The sequence below is a fragment of the Haemaphysalis longicornis genome, unplaced genomic scaffold (genome assembly GCF_048455015.1).
Source record: "Haemaphysalis longicornis isolate Haplotype H1 unplaced genomic scaffold, Haemaphysalis longicornis Haplotype H1 scaffold_9, whole genome shotgun sequence".
NCBI classification, from domain to species: Eukaryota; Metazoa; Arthropoda; class Arachnida; order Ixodida; family Ixodidae; genus Haemaphysalis; species Haemaphysalis longicornis.
The window spans coordinates 107617593-107633497 of record NW_027526460.1 but is presented as its reverse complement, the minus strand read 5'-3'; the positions used below and the strand labels follow the sequence as shown (position 1 = coordinate 107633497).

Genomic DNA, 15905 nt, shown 5'->3' with positions numbered 1-15905 from the left:
TTGTAAGAACCTCTCTGGTTGCTGGTATATTGAGAAATGTGTGATTAACATCGGTTTGTTGCACTGCTTTTGCTCTCTCGTGTTATATAATGACCGACCTTTTTTACTGCATCTCTCTCACGTGTGACTTGGCAATCGTAACAGACCAAGATGGACATTTTTATTCGAGCAGCCTTTTAAAGAATCGGTAGACCAGGGGGCATGCTCTTACGTGTTGCTTCTGCTTGTTATTGGAGATAAGCGAAATGAATTCACGTGAAGGATTGTCCACAAAGGATAAGTAAGAGAGAATAACATGTTGTTCTGATTTGTAAATTGGGAACGATGACATAGCATTCGTCTCGGTATCACATTCATGAACAGCCGTCGTTTCCATTTTGGCACGACCGAGATAGCGCTCCTATTGCTACCACTAGGGAGGTACGTAGACAATGGAACGTATGTCAAAAAATCTAAGACAATCTCTGCTAACATGAAACGTGGGGAGAAACACAGCATGCAGTGTATTAGTGTATTTGTGATGGTACATACCCGTAAAGGGGAATACCCCGCATTCGACGCCAAAAAGAAGCTCCCAAGGCCAAGAGGTTGCGGCTGAGGTAGAGGAAGAAAAGGTGTGGAACAAGGCACGGTCAGAGAGCGAGTGAGACCGAGCCAGGAGACAAGGCGGATACAACAGAGCACGGCACTGTGAGAACCCACTTAAGACGTCCTGTCTAAGTGTCACAGCGAGACAAGGCCGTCGCCAGTCTCCGCCACGGTTCCGGGAGTCGCCACTTTTTGTAATGAATGGGCCGGATCACGCGAAACGAAGGGAATGCTCTTGGTGCGAACGGGAAGAAGACATTATATTTAAAGACGTCACAGGACAGAGGTTTTGAAGCAACGACGAAAGGTTACACACGAAGCGCTATACGAGAAATTTAGCTACAGGGATACAACCCAAGCGGCTCGCTCGACTGCCGACAACTACTAGGTCCGTGACCGTCCCCGCGTAAATGTCACGAGAACAGAACACGCTCACGGTCGGTCGTGTGAGGATGCGGGTGCCGACGTCGCCCTCGTATCGGTGCTTGCATCGTCGGGGTTGACTCCACAGGTTGCGACGCCGGAAAGAATCTCAGCCGGGTCAGTTGAAGGGCTGGATCCCGCCTCGCGCCCGGTCACGCGCCGTTCGGCACGCCGGAGCCTGGTAGATGGTAGTTCGTGCTGTCGACGGTGGCCAGGGCCTTGGCCGCGACTCTCGCAACCGCGGCGGAAACTGGCGACGGCCTTGCCTCGCTGTGACACGTAGACCAGACGTCTTACGCGGGTTCCCACAACGCCGTGCCGCGTTCCATCCGCCTTGTCTCCTGGCTCGGTCTCACTCGCTCTCTGCCCGTGCCTTGTTCCACACCACCTCTTCCTCTACCACAGCCGCAACCGCTTGTTGTTTTTGTTGTTGTTGTTGCGCCCTTAGGTATGGCACATACCCAATCAGGGGATCAGCCAATCAACAGAGGATGGTTAAAATGAATGCAATTCTTATCTAATCACGAGACGCTCAGGAAAGATAATTTAGACCGTTTGGAAAAAGGTTAGAGAAAAAAAAATTCCGAAAAATCAAAGCGAGGGTGACCAATCGCAATTATAAAGAGAATGGTTTTTATTTTCAATGTAGCGCAGGAGGGCAGAGCATACATCCCGGCGGCAGAACCCCGTTTCTGATGCCCCGAAAGATAGTATAGCCGGCACTGTTAGGGATATCCCCAACTGTAAAGCGGCACCTCCAGGGACTGACGTCTCAGTCGGGAAAAACGTCGGCATGTCAAAAGGTAGTGTTTGACAGACTCGTCTTTGTTGCAATAGCTGCACAGAGCTGTTGGGGCCAGACGAGACCTGTGTAAATACCTATTTAACTTGGGTACTCAACAAAGTGAGGCTGTAATAACCACCTCTAAGTTGCGTGAAGGGCACCAATCAGGTTTCCATGAGAATTTGAGATGATTAAAATCTCTTAATGATAATAAAAACGATTGTTGCTGTACTTGGAGTTTCAGCATCCTACTGCACCTAGCTGCTGTTATTAAAGGTGTTGGCTCTACGACGTCTACTACAGGCCCAGAAAGTGCTATCCTAGCTAGAGAGTCGGCAGTCTCGTTGAATGTGATCCCTGCATGACCAGGAACCCGAACAAGGTTAATTTCTGTGAAGTGAGGTGGCAGGAGTGACCGAAACGTCCGCAGAAGGGGAGTGTCTTTAGGGGAAGAAAGGGCTAAGCATACAGAAAAAGAATCGGAAATTATCATTGGAGATGTAATTGATACATCCAGCATTCGTAGCGCCAGGACAATTGCCAGGAATTCCGCGAAGAATATGGGGATAAAATCACCCAGACGGACCGAAAAGGTCCAGTTAAGGGACAGGGAAAATATTCCTATACCGGATTTTTCTTCTCGTTGAGAGGCATCTGGTCTTGGGAGCTTCTTTGCGTCGAATGTGGGATATTCTCCTTTACAGGTATGTACCATCACATTATTCTTGGCACCTTGGCGTTTTTGCCAAGAGCGATGAAACCACTGCAATTGCTGTAAAACTTTTTTGTCTTTGAAGCACGGAACTCTCAAGCGCGAGGCATAAACAAGTGTCTCTGTGTGTTTTTATTACGTGTTACGAAGCGCCCCAGTGGAAGGCGGAAGCGAGTGTTTCAGTGTTTTTAGTACGCGTTGCATTCTAGCGTGAGGCGTAAACAATTTTTTCATTGTTTTAGTACCGTGAGTACATGAGACGACGATGACGACAGGAGACGCCAACAGCCCCAATCCCCCTGAGTGGGTATGAGCCATCTCTTTTGGCACCACCACCACCACCAGCCCCAGCCCGTATGGGACTTCGCCCCTAAAATGTACAAACGCTACTATATTGCATCAAAGTGATTATAAGCACGACCTATAAAAGCCTAGTTTAATTAAGGTGATGAGGAATGCAATCTTACATTGTTAAATGAAGCAAAAACTGTCTTCCAGTCGCAGACAAATGAAGCCTCGGAAAAGGAGTTGCGGTTACACGACTACACCGGAAACACGTAGTGTTTTTTTTTGGTGATCATCTGTGCCTCGCACATACCGAAAGCTGCTTCCTGCGTTAATTTCTGCGCAGCTGGCGTTTAGTTGCAATGGCTGCGTTCTATGCGATCATGTATAAATAGGCTGAAGATCATTTCTGCGTACGCACACAATAAAACGGGCTTACTTAACCGAGAGTTCGGTGTGAGGTCCACGGGTACGACGGAAGATATGGCAGCTACATTCAATGTTTGTGAAATGAAGACGGCCAACTCTGGCGCCAAAAACGAAGAGCAGTTTGTTCATCTGGAGCCAGAACTGCTGGCCGAGGGGTCTAAAAAGAAGCTTGACTTCGGTGGGCACCGCATGGGACCGTTGAGCGAACGTGAATTGCGTCTCTACATGGAAGTACTCGGATTATCGTCAGAGCAACTAGCCGTCCCTTGCCTGGACGCACTGAACACCATAATCGCGGCTCATTTGGAAAAAATTCCATTCCAAGGAATCGACACGTTTGTGGGAGACAATCCGGATCTCGACGATGACTACGTTTTCCGCAAGCTGATCGAGCAGCGTCGTGGTGGTTACTGCGTTGAGTTGAACAACATCTTCGGCAGGCTCCTTATTACCCTTGGCTACCGCTTCCACATTCGGGCGGCGAGAATACGGTGGGGACGACCTCTGGATACGCCACTGACGCCTCTTGGCCACACGCTTTTCTGCGTGGACCTTGGACCTGAAGGGGAATACTTCGCCGACGTTGGTTTCGGTGGTCCCAACCCATTCCAAGCGCTGCCCGTCGAAGGTCATCTCGATCCCTACCTCATTAGGAGACTGGATAATGCCGGCACCATCGAGGTCGCCATAAAGATGACCGGGCGTGGTGGAGCATCTCCGAGCTGGAGGCCCATGTATCACGTGTTCCCCCATCCACAGAAATGGATCGACTTCATGCCTCAGTTTTGGTACGGCTCGAGACACCCCCGCTCGTTGTTCCGCCACGTCCTGATGGTTGGGCGCTTCGCTGATGACGCCTGGCTCACTTTGGTCGATGGTCGCTTTTGCCGCCGCTCGAGGAGTGGACACGTGGAGCAACGCATCCTTACCAGCGCAGAAGATGTGCTGCGCATCCTGCGAGATGAGTTTATCGTACAGATCAACCCAGACATGGATCCTGAGCGGCTCCGTAAGAGAATTCAGAGTGTACTCTGACTGTACCGTACGCTGACTGAAACACGGGAAGTGAACATTTAGCGCAAAAGTTTGTTTTTAAATTTTTTTGTAACTCCTCGTTGTCGACCGTGTCCGATTTGTAAAACAGGTATAGCCCGCCAGTTGGGACGAATGTAACGCAATTCTGTTGGCTGCGAAGTCCAAGTATGCAGTGTCCAAGTGTCCAACTAGAGTCCAAGTATGCAAAATCTTAACCTTGCTTCTACTTTTGCTTCGACCTCAACCTAGTTTTGCTTCTACCTCAACCTTGCTACTACCTTCATTTACACTAAGACACGTGGGCAGTTTTCATAGCTGTCCAGTGGAGAAATAAAGGCGTGTCTCCTAATTCTCTGTTGCTTGTGTTGCCTAATGCTTTACAACCGATGTTTGTTAATTCTTATGTGTATGCGCAGGTCATCTGGTATTAGAATGTGAGGGAACACTGGTTTGAATCAGTCATTTATCCGGTTTTTTACCGCTTCAGTTACATTCAGCTACATTCAGTTACACCAGTCCAGGTACAGTTACAGTTTCACCGCTTCAGTTTTTTTCACCGTCCTGACTAGAATGAAGAAAATTTGCACGCCTCCAGCGTACTGTACTCATATGAAACATCGGAAGACCGACCATGCCTGCTTTACCTGTAGAGATAACATCTCCCTGACCGTTGACACTGGGTCAAGCGAGGACAGGGTGCATTATGACGGGCTACTTTCCAGACTAGGACCGATAATGACGATGTTTCTCCTTACAGTACGAACGCAGTAACATGAGGTCCACAATGTTGAGGACTTGTGATTCGCTGTTGACGTCAGTTAAGGTGTATTTCGTGTTGGAAGACGCGTAGATCCAAGTGCCAGTTCTCATAATTGTCATAACATCCAGTAGTCTTGAAATTTTTTGGAAAGACATATACGCTTTAAATCCATAACACTCCGGCAAGGCTGCGAAGTAAAGCTTGTAAAGACTACTACATGGTTCCACATCCTCTTCATGGAAATAGCGCTAAGATGGAAAAACCTGCTTTCTGGCATTTGTTTTGCCGAATTTGCAGTTTCATCACCAAACCTAAGGTAGGTCTGATTCCAAGCGAAAATTTAATATCAACGGGATCGCTCTCTTCCTGTGCTGGATTTTCAAGTTTCAAAGCTTATAATAATTGGGAAAACACTAAAATCTCTATCGACTGAATAATACATCGTTCGACATGCAGCATCTCTAGCAGCAAACAGTTCCCATTTCTCCGCATTAACTGTTACGCATTGTACATTCACGCAGGGATGAGTTGGATCAAACAACTCTTCTGCACGGATTTTTCTTGCTCGAGTTCCAAAATAAAAGCGCGTTCCTTAGAAGAAAGCTTAATAAAACGCGACGTTTTATTTCATGCAACCTGATTCGAAGTCAAACTACACTATCCTAACGACTACGCCAATGTCTACACTATCCTAACGACTACGCCAATGTCGGAAAGGCGCAACCTGATAGAGTTCAGCTTCATAACTCTTGGGAACCAGTTTTAATTCTCCAGAAGGGGACAGATTTTCTTTTTGAGGCGCCTGCTGTGCCTCCACTTACCCCCGCGTCTTTTTGTTAAACCCATTGTGTATGGTTGGTTTTTCTGCAGGGCGTCTTGCCGCAACATCTAACGCCAGTGGTGAGGCTTAGAAAGCTCCGCTTTAAAAAGCACACGGAGCTTCTTTCAGGCAAGTACATACGACTCAGGTGTAATGTTGAAACCTAGCCACCAGTTTTGAGAGGGGCGCGGCGCTCAATTTGTCATTCAGCAATCTGGGTGCATGTCGCGGCCATCTTCATACAGTAGCCGTTTGCGCACTAAGCGGTGCACCGCTCCAACGTCCGAGCCAGCTGCACACCAGCGAACAACCGCTCCGCCGAATAACGTGCGGCCAAATGATTGCAAGCTCTTTTATTGAAGTGGTTGCGTCTCAACGGGCTGGTTCGAGGTAAGCACAGCTAGTTTGCTACATGCCTCGAGGACATTCACAGCAATGTAAGTACCTTTCAACCACCGGCGTGCAAGCGCCGTCTTCTTTTCCATTCGCTTCGATCTCTCGGAGCTTAGTAGCTGCGATACCAGGTGACCTGGTTATTGCGAAAGGGCTGTTCCGCCTCTCTTCGATAGCTCAGCGCCCGCAGAGCCGTCTTTGTGTGCGAATTGCGATTACAGTCTTCCAGTGCGCACTGCTATACAGATGGCTACGAAATGAAGAAAAAATGCAACATTTCACAATGAACTCTGTGTATAATATTTCCGTTCGCTTGTGTAACCAGGTGTACAAGCGTTGAACCGGAGCCATTTGTCGAAAGGAAGCTGGATACGGCTAGGTGAAAGGAAAATCCTACGATAATCGGGTACCGAAAAAAATTTTTTTTGGTGCAGCCCCATGCCCAAGCGCGAAAACAATTAGCTAGGAGTGAAGTTAGGAATAAGGTGAAAGAGAGTGACTGCGTTGACAGACGACGGAGATACATTCTTGTCCGGGAAGGCTACCATAATTCAGCACGACATTGAGTTAACGCATGACGAGCAGATTCGTAGCAAGCCATACCGATGCTCACTCGTACAGAAACAAATTATGGCGGAAGAGGTTAAGCGCATGTGCGACCTTCCCCTACTGTTTCCGAGTGAAAACGATTGCGCCTCGCCTGCACTACTAGTCCAGGTACCCGGAAAAAAGGTGAAGGAGGAGAAAACTTTATTGAACAGTGAGATCGTGTTTGTAAGCCGGTGGGGTCATCAGTCCAGGACTCTTTTGGTGCGGCCTGTCGTCTTCGCCCTTTCAGTGAGCCAAAGCTGCTTACTTAGGTCTGAGCTGGCAAGTTCACTCTCCCACTGCTCGTATGTAGCACTGGGAATTGGTGCAGGGTCTCGGTTCGAAGGGCATGCCCAAACCATATGGGAGAGCGTTGCTGGTCTTCCGCAGTGCCTGCACTGGGGGTAGTATATTGAGGGGGGAATGGCATGTAGCCGTGTGGGATGTGGAAATGTGTTTGCTTGAAGTTTTCGGGTGGTGACTTGTTGCTCTTTTGGTAATTTTTCTGCCAGTGGCGGGAAGGTGTGTCCTGTGAGCATTTAGTGTTGGTTATATTGTTGTATGTAATAAGTGAGTGTTTGGCCTTCTCATCGTCCTCTTGCGGTCACCGGCGAGCACGATCTCGGGCGTGAGCGTGAGCCGAGGAATTGCCGCGAAGGGATGAGTGGTAAGGCGTCCAAATGATTTTGACTGTTCTTTCAGAAGGATTTGGACTAGAATGCGTACGGCTTTTGTGGAAACCCTTCCGGCTATGTACTTCCGACATGCCACTTGGAGTCTGTAATATTATTGGTGCGTTGGGTCTGGGTTATGAATAATGCGAGCGCGGCTACTTCCGCTTCGAGGATGGTAGTCTGACGAAGGGTGATACTAGTAATAAGACCAGTGGGGGTGGCGACAACCGCTGTTTTGGTATTTGCACGTGCTTAGTCGGCTGCGTTCGTGAATACTGTTGTTTTTGAGTGACAGTACAGACTTTCAAGGGTTTGTGCGCTGGCTGTTATTCTGCCTTCATGGTGCCTAGGGGTCATATTTTTTGTCAGAGTAGCAATTTGAACTTCGACCTAATTTCCGGTGGAATGTCTTCGGCAGTCTCAATTTCCATTAAAGGAGCGTATCCCAGGTTCATAAGTACTTGCCGGCCTGTCAGGAGAGTGCTTAGTCGCGCTATCGGGGCGTTCAGGTGCGCCTCTGTAATCTCGTCTAGGCTATTGTGCACCCACTAGCGCCATCAGACAAGACGAAGAAGTGCTTGTCTGAAGCCCAAGGGCTTGTTTAAAGGCCTTTCGTATAATGGTGTCGATCTTCCACCTTTCTGCGGCCAGGAAGGTGGCGTAGGGGGTGACGTACGTAATTCGCGAAATTATAAAACCTTGAAGAATACCCAGCATGTCCTTTTCTGTCAGGCCGTGTTTTTGGCTGGCAATAGGGCGGATCATCCTGACAATCTGAGCGATTGACGAGTCCGATTTCAGTATTCGTTGCGTATTTTTACAATTTTCCCGGTAGGTCATGCCCAGAATTGTGATGTTTCTTGTTGAAAAAATCATGATGCCATCCAACATGACGTGATTATCCGTGGTGGGATCCCGATGGCGTTTTTAAATCAAGGGAAGTTCCGATTTGTGAGGCGTGCAGGGGAGGCCGCAATGCTTACCGTACACATGAACAGCGTCTGCGGCCTGTTGGAGGCGGTCCTTTATGGTTCCCAGCGATCTCTTACCTACCCAAATTTTTATATCGTTGGCGTAAATGCCGTTCTTTATGTCCGGAGTTTTGATTTGTTCTTTTGGGAGGTTAATCAGGGCGATGTTTAACAGTTTTGGGGACAGGACCGCGCCTCGTGGCGTACCCCTACTTGCGTGTGAGAAAATTGTAGGTTTACCATCTTGATGACAGCTTTGCGTTCTGTGAGAAAACAATGGATGTATTCGTACATTCCTTCGCCGCAGCCGAGGTCATTGAGGTTCTTCATAATGGTGCTGCGAACCACATTGTTGAAGGCCCCTTGAGGTCGAATGGGAGGATGGCCTTCGCTGTGCTCCTACTGGCTGCTTGGAAGATGTCGGCTTTCAGTTGAAGTAGGAGGTCTTGCGTGGATAGGTGCAGACGAAATCTGAACATCGTATGCGGCATTTGGTCTGCAGTTTCTAGGTGCCTTTGCAACCTGTATAGAACAACGTGTTTCATGACCTTTACGATACAAGAGTTGGGGCAAATCGAATGGAGGTTGTCGACGCATGGCGTCTTGCCCCGTGTGGGTAGGAATCTCACTTCTCCCTCCTTCCATGAACTCGGGAGAATGCGGGTCATTCAGCAATCGTTCATGTAGGCGGCCAAAGCCAAGATGGAAGCGTCGTCCAGGTTTGCCAGAGCTTTGTTAGTTATTTTGTCCATGCCACGAGATGTGTTCCGGCGGATCTTGACCAGGGCCGCCCGCACCTCAACCGGTGTTAGTGGCTGATCAAAGGTGGCATTCGGTCGTCCACTATATGTCGGTAAAACGTCTTTGGGTATGCTCGGAAAATGCCTGTTCGTGAAGGTACACATGAGGTCCTCTCCAGAGCCTTGGTACTGGCGTATTATTGTCTGCATTATCTTCCTAGTTCCTCCCTTCCTCTTGGTGGGGTCTATCAGATATCTAAGAATGTTCCATGACCTCGAAGTGCTGAGTCTTCCGTTTAGAGTGTCAAATATATGTAGGCAGTTCTGACGGCAAAGCTGCGCCGTATACTGGTCCGCTCCTGAGTTGAGTTCGTCGATTCGTAAGCGGAGCTTTCTGTTGCGTCTCTGCATCTTCCATTTCCCCAGTAAGCTGCGCCGGGCTTCCGAGTACCTGAAAGTATCCCAGGCTGTCCATCGACTACAGGTGCCTCAACGCCATGACCCGAGACCAGACTTTGTCCGATTCGAAACCTCGAGGAGAAGGTGGAGACCGCACCAGGGGCGAATTACATTTCCACGCTAGACCTGGCGCGATGCCTTTGGCAAGTGCGAAATTCGGAGCTTGCCAGTATATACGGTGCGTTAGTTTCCCCGTTCGAAACACTCCGTCCGTCATGCCGAGCTTCGGTCTCAAAAACGCGCCGTAATTCTTCTCTGAACTAATGGAGCACGTGCTTCGTGGCCTGTCCAAGTATGCGCTTCCTTACCTAGACGATGTCGCCATCTTTTCTGACACATGGGAGCAGCATGTTCATCACTTACGAGCCATGCTGGATTGTTAAAAGAAGCAGGCGTAACAGCTAAACGATCGAAGTGTCACCTGGGTTGCGTAGAAGTAACGTATCTAGGGCATTTGAAGGGGCGCGGCCGTCGACCACCGTCAAAAATCAAAGTAGCCGCAGTTGTAAAACTATCTCCGACCTACCACTAAGTCCTAGGTAAGGGTTTTTTGGCGTTTGGCTTGATATCGCCAGGAGTATCTGAAAGATTACTCCATACTTGCTGTTGGTTTAGCTGACGCTCTTCTAAATGCTCAGCCACGAAATGTGGAATTTCTCAGAAAGAAGGAGAAAGTATTTCAAAGGCTAAAACGAGCCAAGAGCGAGAAGCCAGTTCAAATGGCCTTCGACTTTATAAAGGTTTCGTGATTCAGTGTGATGGGAGCGACCGTGTCATGGGAGCTCTGCTATGTCAAGAGGATACGAACGTCCGGGAAAGGCCAGATTTCTGCTTAATTAAGCCTCGAGATAACTTTCAGAGAAGAGACCTACAGTACATTCGAAAAAAACATGCGGCTCCGTCTGGTGGCGAATGCAGATGTTGGCCTGCTATGTAGCCAGTTCCAAGTTTGTTATAGAAACTGCTCATTGCCCGCTAACTTGGCTAAATAGCAGGTCGTTGAACAGCAGTCGTTTGCTGAGGTGGAGTATGACACTCCAGCAGCACAATCAATTGTCGTTCCTATTGGAAAGGAAAGTTATACACTTACGCACAGGCACTAAGCAGTGTGTTCTAAATAATGCTGCCTGCGACCTTCTTGTGATTCCGTTTTCTCTTTTCGTCGACAGCTTTCAGTTTAGCAGGTACATGGGAAGAAAATTATTATACTCATTTCCTGTCTCAGTTTTTGTTCATTGCCGAACATGATTTCCAGGAATGAACTTCAGTTATGATTGTTGAAAGGTCGTTCGTAACATTTGCCGTATTATTGGTGTTCGCCTTTAACAGTATTGATTTGCACATGAGCCACTTCGTGTAGAGGGTCCAAATTGGGGAAGAGGCCTAGCTAGGAGGTTTTATCACGTTTATTTGGAGCCTGGTGTTCTGATGGAGGATAGAGGGAGCTTGCTTGCGCTGGGGGTTGCCTGCTGTCGGTCGGTTCTTCGCAAGCTGTAGAACAATGAACTACCGGTGCTTAGAAACGAGACCGGAAGAGCCGGGAAAAGCTGGTGGTGACACTTGGCATCACAGCGGTGTACCCGTGATCCGGGGCTTGCGTGTGGAAACTATTCGTGGAAAGGAGCGTGGAGCCGCCCTTTTCCGGAAGCACTGGAGATAAACCTGGTTGAGCTAGGCGAATGAGCTACGGGAATCCAAGCAACGTGGAAGCAATTTGTCCTTCTGGCGCATTGTCTGGCGGCGTGGCGGTGGGGTAGCCAGAGCGCCCCGCATAAATTCGCTTCACATGGCGATGCGCCGACGGCTTGCCGATTCTCGCCTCAGAGAGATTGCCCGCGGCAAACACGTACCTACATGCCGGTAAACGGCGCCGCTTACTCGCCTTCCGTGCCACAATTGCTGCGCCTGCATTCGTCGGATTCAAACTGCCGCCAGTGGGGAGTTCTGATTGGAGGAGTCCTAAATGCGTTGTGGCCTTCTACATTTAAGCGCGTTGGAGACTGGCCCCGGAGAATGCATGAGTAATATGAGCCTCCTAGTAACAGATGGAACTCGTAATTAGTACACTCAGACTTCTTTTCATGGGCTACATTTTCAATGACAATATTAACCCTTGCATTGTCATATCGGCATTTCTTGTGTGCATGTAGTTTTCAAACCGCATTGAAAAGGTTTCAGGTCCGCTTGGTATTTCTTTTCCTTTCTCCTTTTGTCTTGTGAAAGAGTTGCAAGGGTTGTCTGTTATGTTTTTTTTTCTTTGGTTTTGCACTCCAATGTTGATGTAACACTCCCCTTAATTATGCCCGTCAGGACACGAGAGTATCATAAATACGTAAAACATGCAAAAAAAAATAAATAATTATACATAGATACCATCCCAACATGAGAGTATTTTTTACCCGTCATTGTTGTTTTTCGTTGGCTTACAACAGCAGCGTCATCAAGCTGCACCCACCAAACCATCTATCACAATGCAGCCGCTAAGATAGCGCACACGCAGAAACAATAAAAGGCAATTAAAAAAATCGCGCCAATCCACCCCGTGAATGTGGCTGGAAAGCAAAGCTGTAAACGGCACCCATAACGACTACCCATGCGACGTCACTTAAATTCACTCACATCGCTCTACAAATAGCAAAACCAGAGAGAAATGAAATGCACTTAACCACACCATTTATTACTTCAAAGAGATTTTCTTGTTAATGTTACAATAATGCATGAAGCATGAACGGTGTTTGGTTGAGTTGTATTGGTGTAGCACAAGAGTGGAAACTTTTTTTTATAAAATTAAAGTAAGCTCCAACCCCGTTTTAGACGATCTGTCTTCTCTATCTCTGCGCCGCGGACGGAGGCGACGAGAGTTGAGGCAGAGAAGGAGGAGGAGGAAGAATACTGTTCAGATGTCTGAACGGCCCAGAGTGCAGCCCTGGGGAGTGATACCTTCTTCTGTGGGGCCCATATGCAGTCCGCGCGGTCTGTGTTCTGTCCAACCGCGGAAGCTAGGAAGGTAGAGAGTGCCTGGACAGCAGCATCTCCCATTGCTCTTGTTTGGTAGTTGACGGAAAGAGAGGAGAGTGCTCAGGGCTAAAGTCGCACACACCGATTACGGGGCGGAGTGTTCCTACATCTGAGCAAAGTTTACATTCAGCGTCGTAGCGATTCGGATACATTAAGTGAAGACGCGTAGGCTGTGGGAAGGAGCCCGGATTGTATGAGCCGTAGGGTAGTTTGTTGTTCTATGGAAAGGTCAGGGTAAGGCGAATGTACGGTCTGTCTCAGAAGGCGATAATGCTGGGTTATCTCCCAGCACGTGACAAGCAGGTGACTGTCCTCGTGCAGCTCCATAGCACGGGAGGTAAAAGCGGAGGCTTGTTGTGTGGGCGTATTTGCTGCCCTCCATTGAAGAGTGAGGGGATGTCCATATGAGCTCAATGGAACCGTTTGGGGAGTGGTTTTTTAGCACGCGCAGTGCAGGTCAGGACACCCAAACCTACTGGTAATTCCAGTAGGCTTGCTGGGAATCGATGGCTACCCTCCGAACCCCTGGTTGAGCGAGAGCAAAGGTGATGGCTGCCTCTTCTGCTGCCGTCATTTATTGGGTCCTAAGCGAGGTACACGCAAGGAGGTTGGTTCTGGAGGTAGCCACGTTGATGGCGTATTGCTGCCCTCGATGTTTGGAGGCGTCTGTGTAGATAACTGCATGGTCCCCACCGAGGGTGGTGTTTAGCGCTTGAGCCCGTGCTTTTCGGTGACCCTCGTCATGTGAGGGGTTCATATTTCTAAGCAAAGGGAGCATCTTTAGTTTTAGTCGCCAAGAGTATGGGAGTACGCCAAGCGGAGTGACATTCTCGGCTGCCCAGCCAATCTGGTGAAGCATGCGGTTACCGATCGCAGTTCTGAGTCGGACCTTCTTGTTAGAAAGATAGCCTTCTATCAGCTCTTCCACCGTGTTGTGGAGCCCCGGGCTAAGCAGCCTGTGTGTGGACGCACTCTTGAGAAGACCAATGGCCTGCTCGACCGCCTTTCTAATCATTATATAAAGCATCCCTATGTCTCCCTTGTCGAGAAGAAGACAGGGGGTTAACGTAACTAACTCTCGAGAGGACAAAAGCTTCAATTAATCGAAAGGTACCGGCTTCCTTTAGGCCTAGCTTCTTGGTGACAACTCGCCTGATCATGTGTATGATTTGATTAATGCTGTTTTTGAGGCGCTGCAAGGAGACGTCACTCTTGGTGTTGGCCTCGAGATGTAGGCTCAGGATCTTGATGCTGGGGCTTGGACTGATGGCCTGAACATCAAGGAGTATTTGAATGTATTCCTTGGTTTGGCGTCAGGGCGGACGACAAGGAGCTGTGATTGTTTACGTGAACATTGCAGGCCACAGGCTTTAGCACACTGGCGTACTAGAAGTGAGATTCCATGCATTGGTGTGAGCTTACTTTTTTTGTAACTCTTAGCACATGAGCAAGGTAAGCACAGGGCCGCTAGACGGGCGTGAGTGGTCGCGTGACGCTTTCACGTGGCATTCAGCGAGAACGCAGGGGGTAAGCCCGTAGATGTGCTTGGTGAGTACACCACCTGTCTTCCCAGTATTCGCGTGGGCTCCTGGCTAAATCGGTAAGACAACGGGCTCTCACTTTGTTAGTCTGTTAGTTCCTGGTTCGATTCCCGGCGGTGCCAGTAAATTCTTTTATTTGTTCGCTGGAGTTTTCTGGTGAAACCAACGGTCGCGAAAGAACCCTTGGGGGGTAGAGGTAAAAAGTTTTGCTTTAAAAGCGGGTATGTCCTGTCCTAACCCTCGGCCTAGCGCTAAGGTTTGAGCTTTAACTCCAACCGATACCCACGGCATCGCAGACAACGAGTATCACGTTACTTGGCAAGTAGAAAGGCCTGACGTAGGGGCTACACAACTTTAATCCTATAGTTAGGCATCAAAAGGTTGATAACCCACATCTCCCATCATAGCAACTGAAAAAAGAATAAAAACTCCCGAAGTGTGACGGGCCAAACTGGTGTAACGTAGTTACTAATAGTACAACAATGTTGCCAGTATATCTGCTCACTTCACTGCAAATGTTGTCCAAAGGCGATATTCTTTTTATTCCCATGGAACGTAAATGTCTCTCTTCTCTTTAACGTCCACATCTAATCAATTTCTCCAGCCGTATCGCCCATCCCCCGATAATCAAAGGGGTGGTTTGCTGAAGTCAATTCAATGTTTTGTGCGTTGTTGCCTGCGGACCAAGTTGTGAGCAGGGTGAATGTAGCGAGGAATACGCTCAACTACTCAGTTTGTGAAGAAGGACCAAGGAGGAGGATCGGGGGAGATTTTGGAAGGACTGTCTGTTGGGTAGTTTAAGATGGTGAGAATCGTCCGACCTTAAGCGGAGAGCTTTAAGCGGTCGAGCTGGGCCTGGAGGAGAGATGCGATCCGTCCCTCGAGTACTCTCCCCGGGTCCGTCCTTGTGTACCACCCTGGAGCTCAAAATATTTCACGACAGCATCTCTGCGCGCTACGGGCAAGCAGGCAGTGTTTCCCGGTCCCCCACTGCACCCTCTCCCGTGAAGCTAAATCTGTGGTCCCGAAAGCACAAACTCCCTCTCTTATCACTTCATTCCGTATTCAATACATGCATGGCATCTTCTCGCGTCCCACTTGCTCTACACCCAACTGCCCCTCCTTCCCATCAGCACGACACCTTTACTGGGAGTGCCATCCGCCAGACCTTCCATCACATCTGCGTTCCCGCATTGCTTCCTGGGAGGACTGGCCGAAACCGGGTCCTGGCTTAGATGTCAAATCGGCGGAAGAACTTCTGGCGGTCCACTGCCTTCATGTTAGTGCGGACCTCTGGGAGTTCTACGGACCAGCCGTCTCCTAATGAAGGGACTGTGGCGCGACTGCCCGGACTAGGGCTGTTTACTGCATAAAGGTTTACTCTGTATCTCTCAAGTCAATTCAATTTTACCGGGTTCCAATCCGCGCGTGCCATTTACTAGGATCGTCGCTTACTGTGGGACTTCTCAGCATGTCGCCACGAAGGACAGAGTCTGGCGAGGGCTCTGTTTTCTATTTTCTGCAAAAAACTTGGTTTATACAAAAGCTTTTTTTCCTATTGGAAATATGAAGCAGCCATTTATTTTTAAAAGACAGCAAATTGTACTTTTGTTATGAGTGTTGCCTCAATATATGCCTAATGTTTTTTCCCTGCTCACAATGAGCGAAGTGTTTTTTTTCATAAT

The 15905-nt window shown here is 48.7% G+C and overlaps 1 protein-coding gene across 1 annotated transcript; it reads left to right on the top strand.

Annotated features, from left to right (window-relative positions):
- Positions 1-3191: 3191 nt before the first annotated feature.
- Positions 3192-4605, top strand: LOC144153945 (arylamine N-acetyltransferase-like). The gene has a single exon (XM_077685720.1). It carries the CDS (start codon positions 3276-3278, stop codon positions 4254-4256), a length of 981 nt encoding a protein of 326 aa, XP_077541846.1. The 5' UTR covers positions 3192-3275; the 3' UTR covers positions 4257-4605.
- The last annotated feature ends 11300 nt before the right edge of the window (positions 4606-15905 follow it).

What these genes read in the sequence shown, in the direction of transcription:
- LOC144153945 (XM_077685720.1), top strand. Translation starts at nt 3,276, where the DNA reads ATGGCAGCTACATTCAATGTTTGTGAAATGAAGACGGCCAACTCTGGC.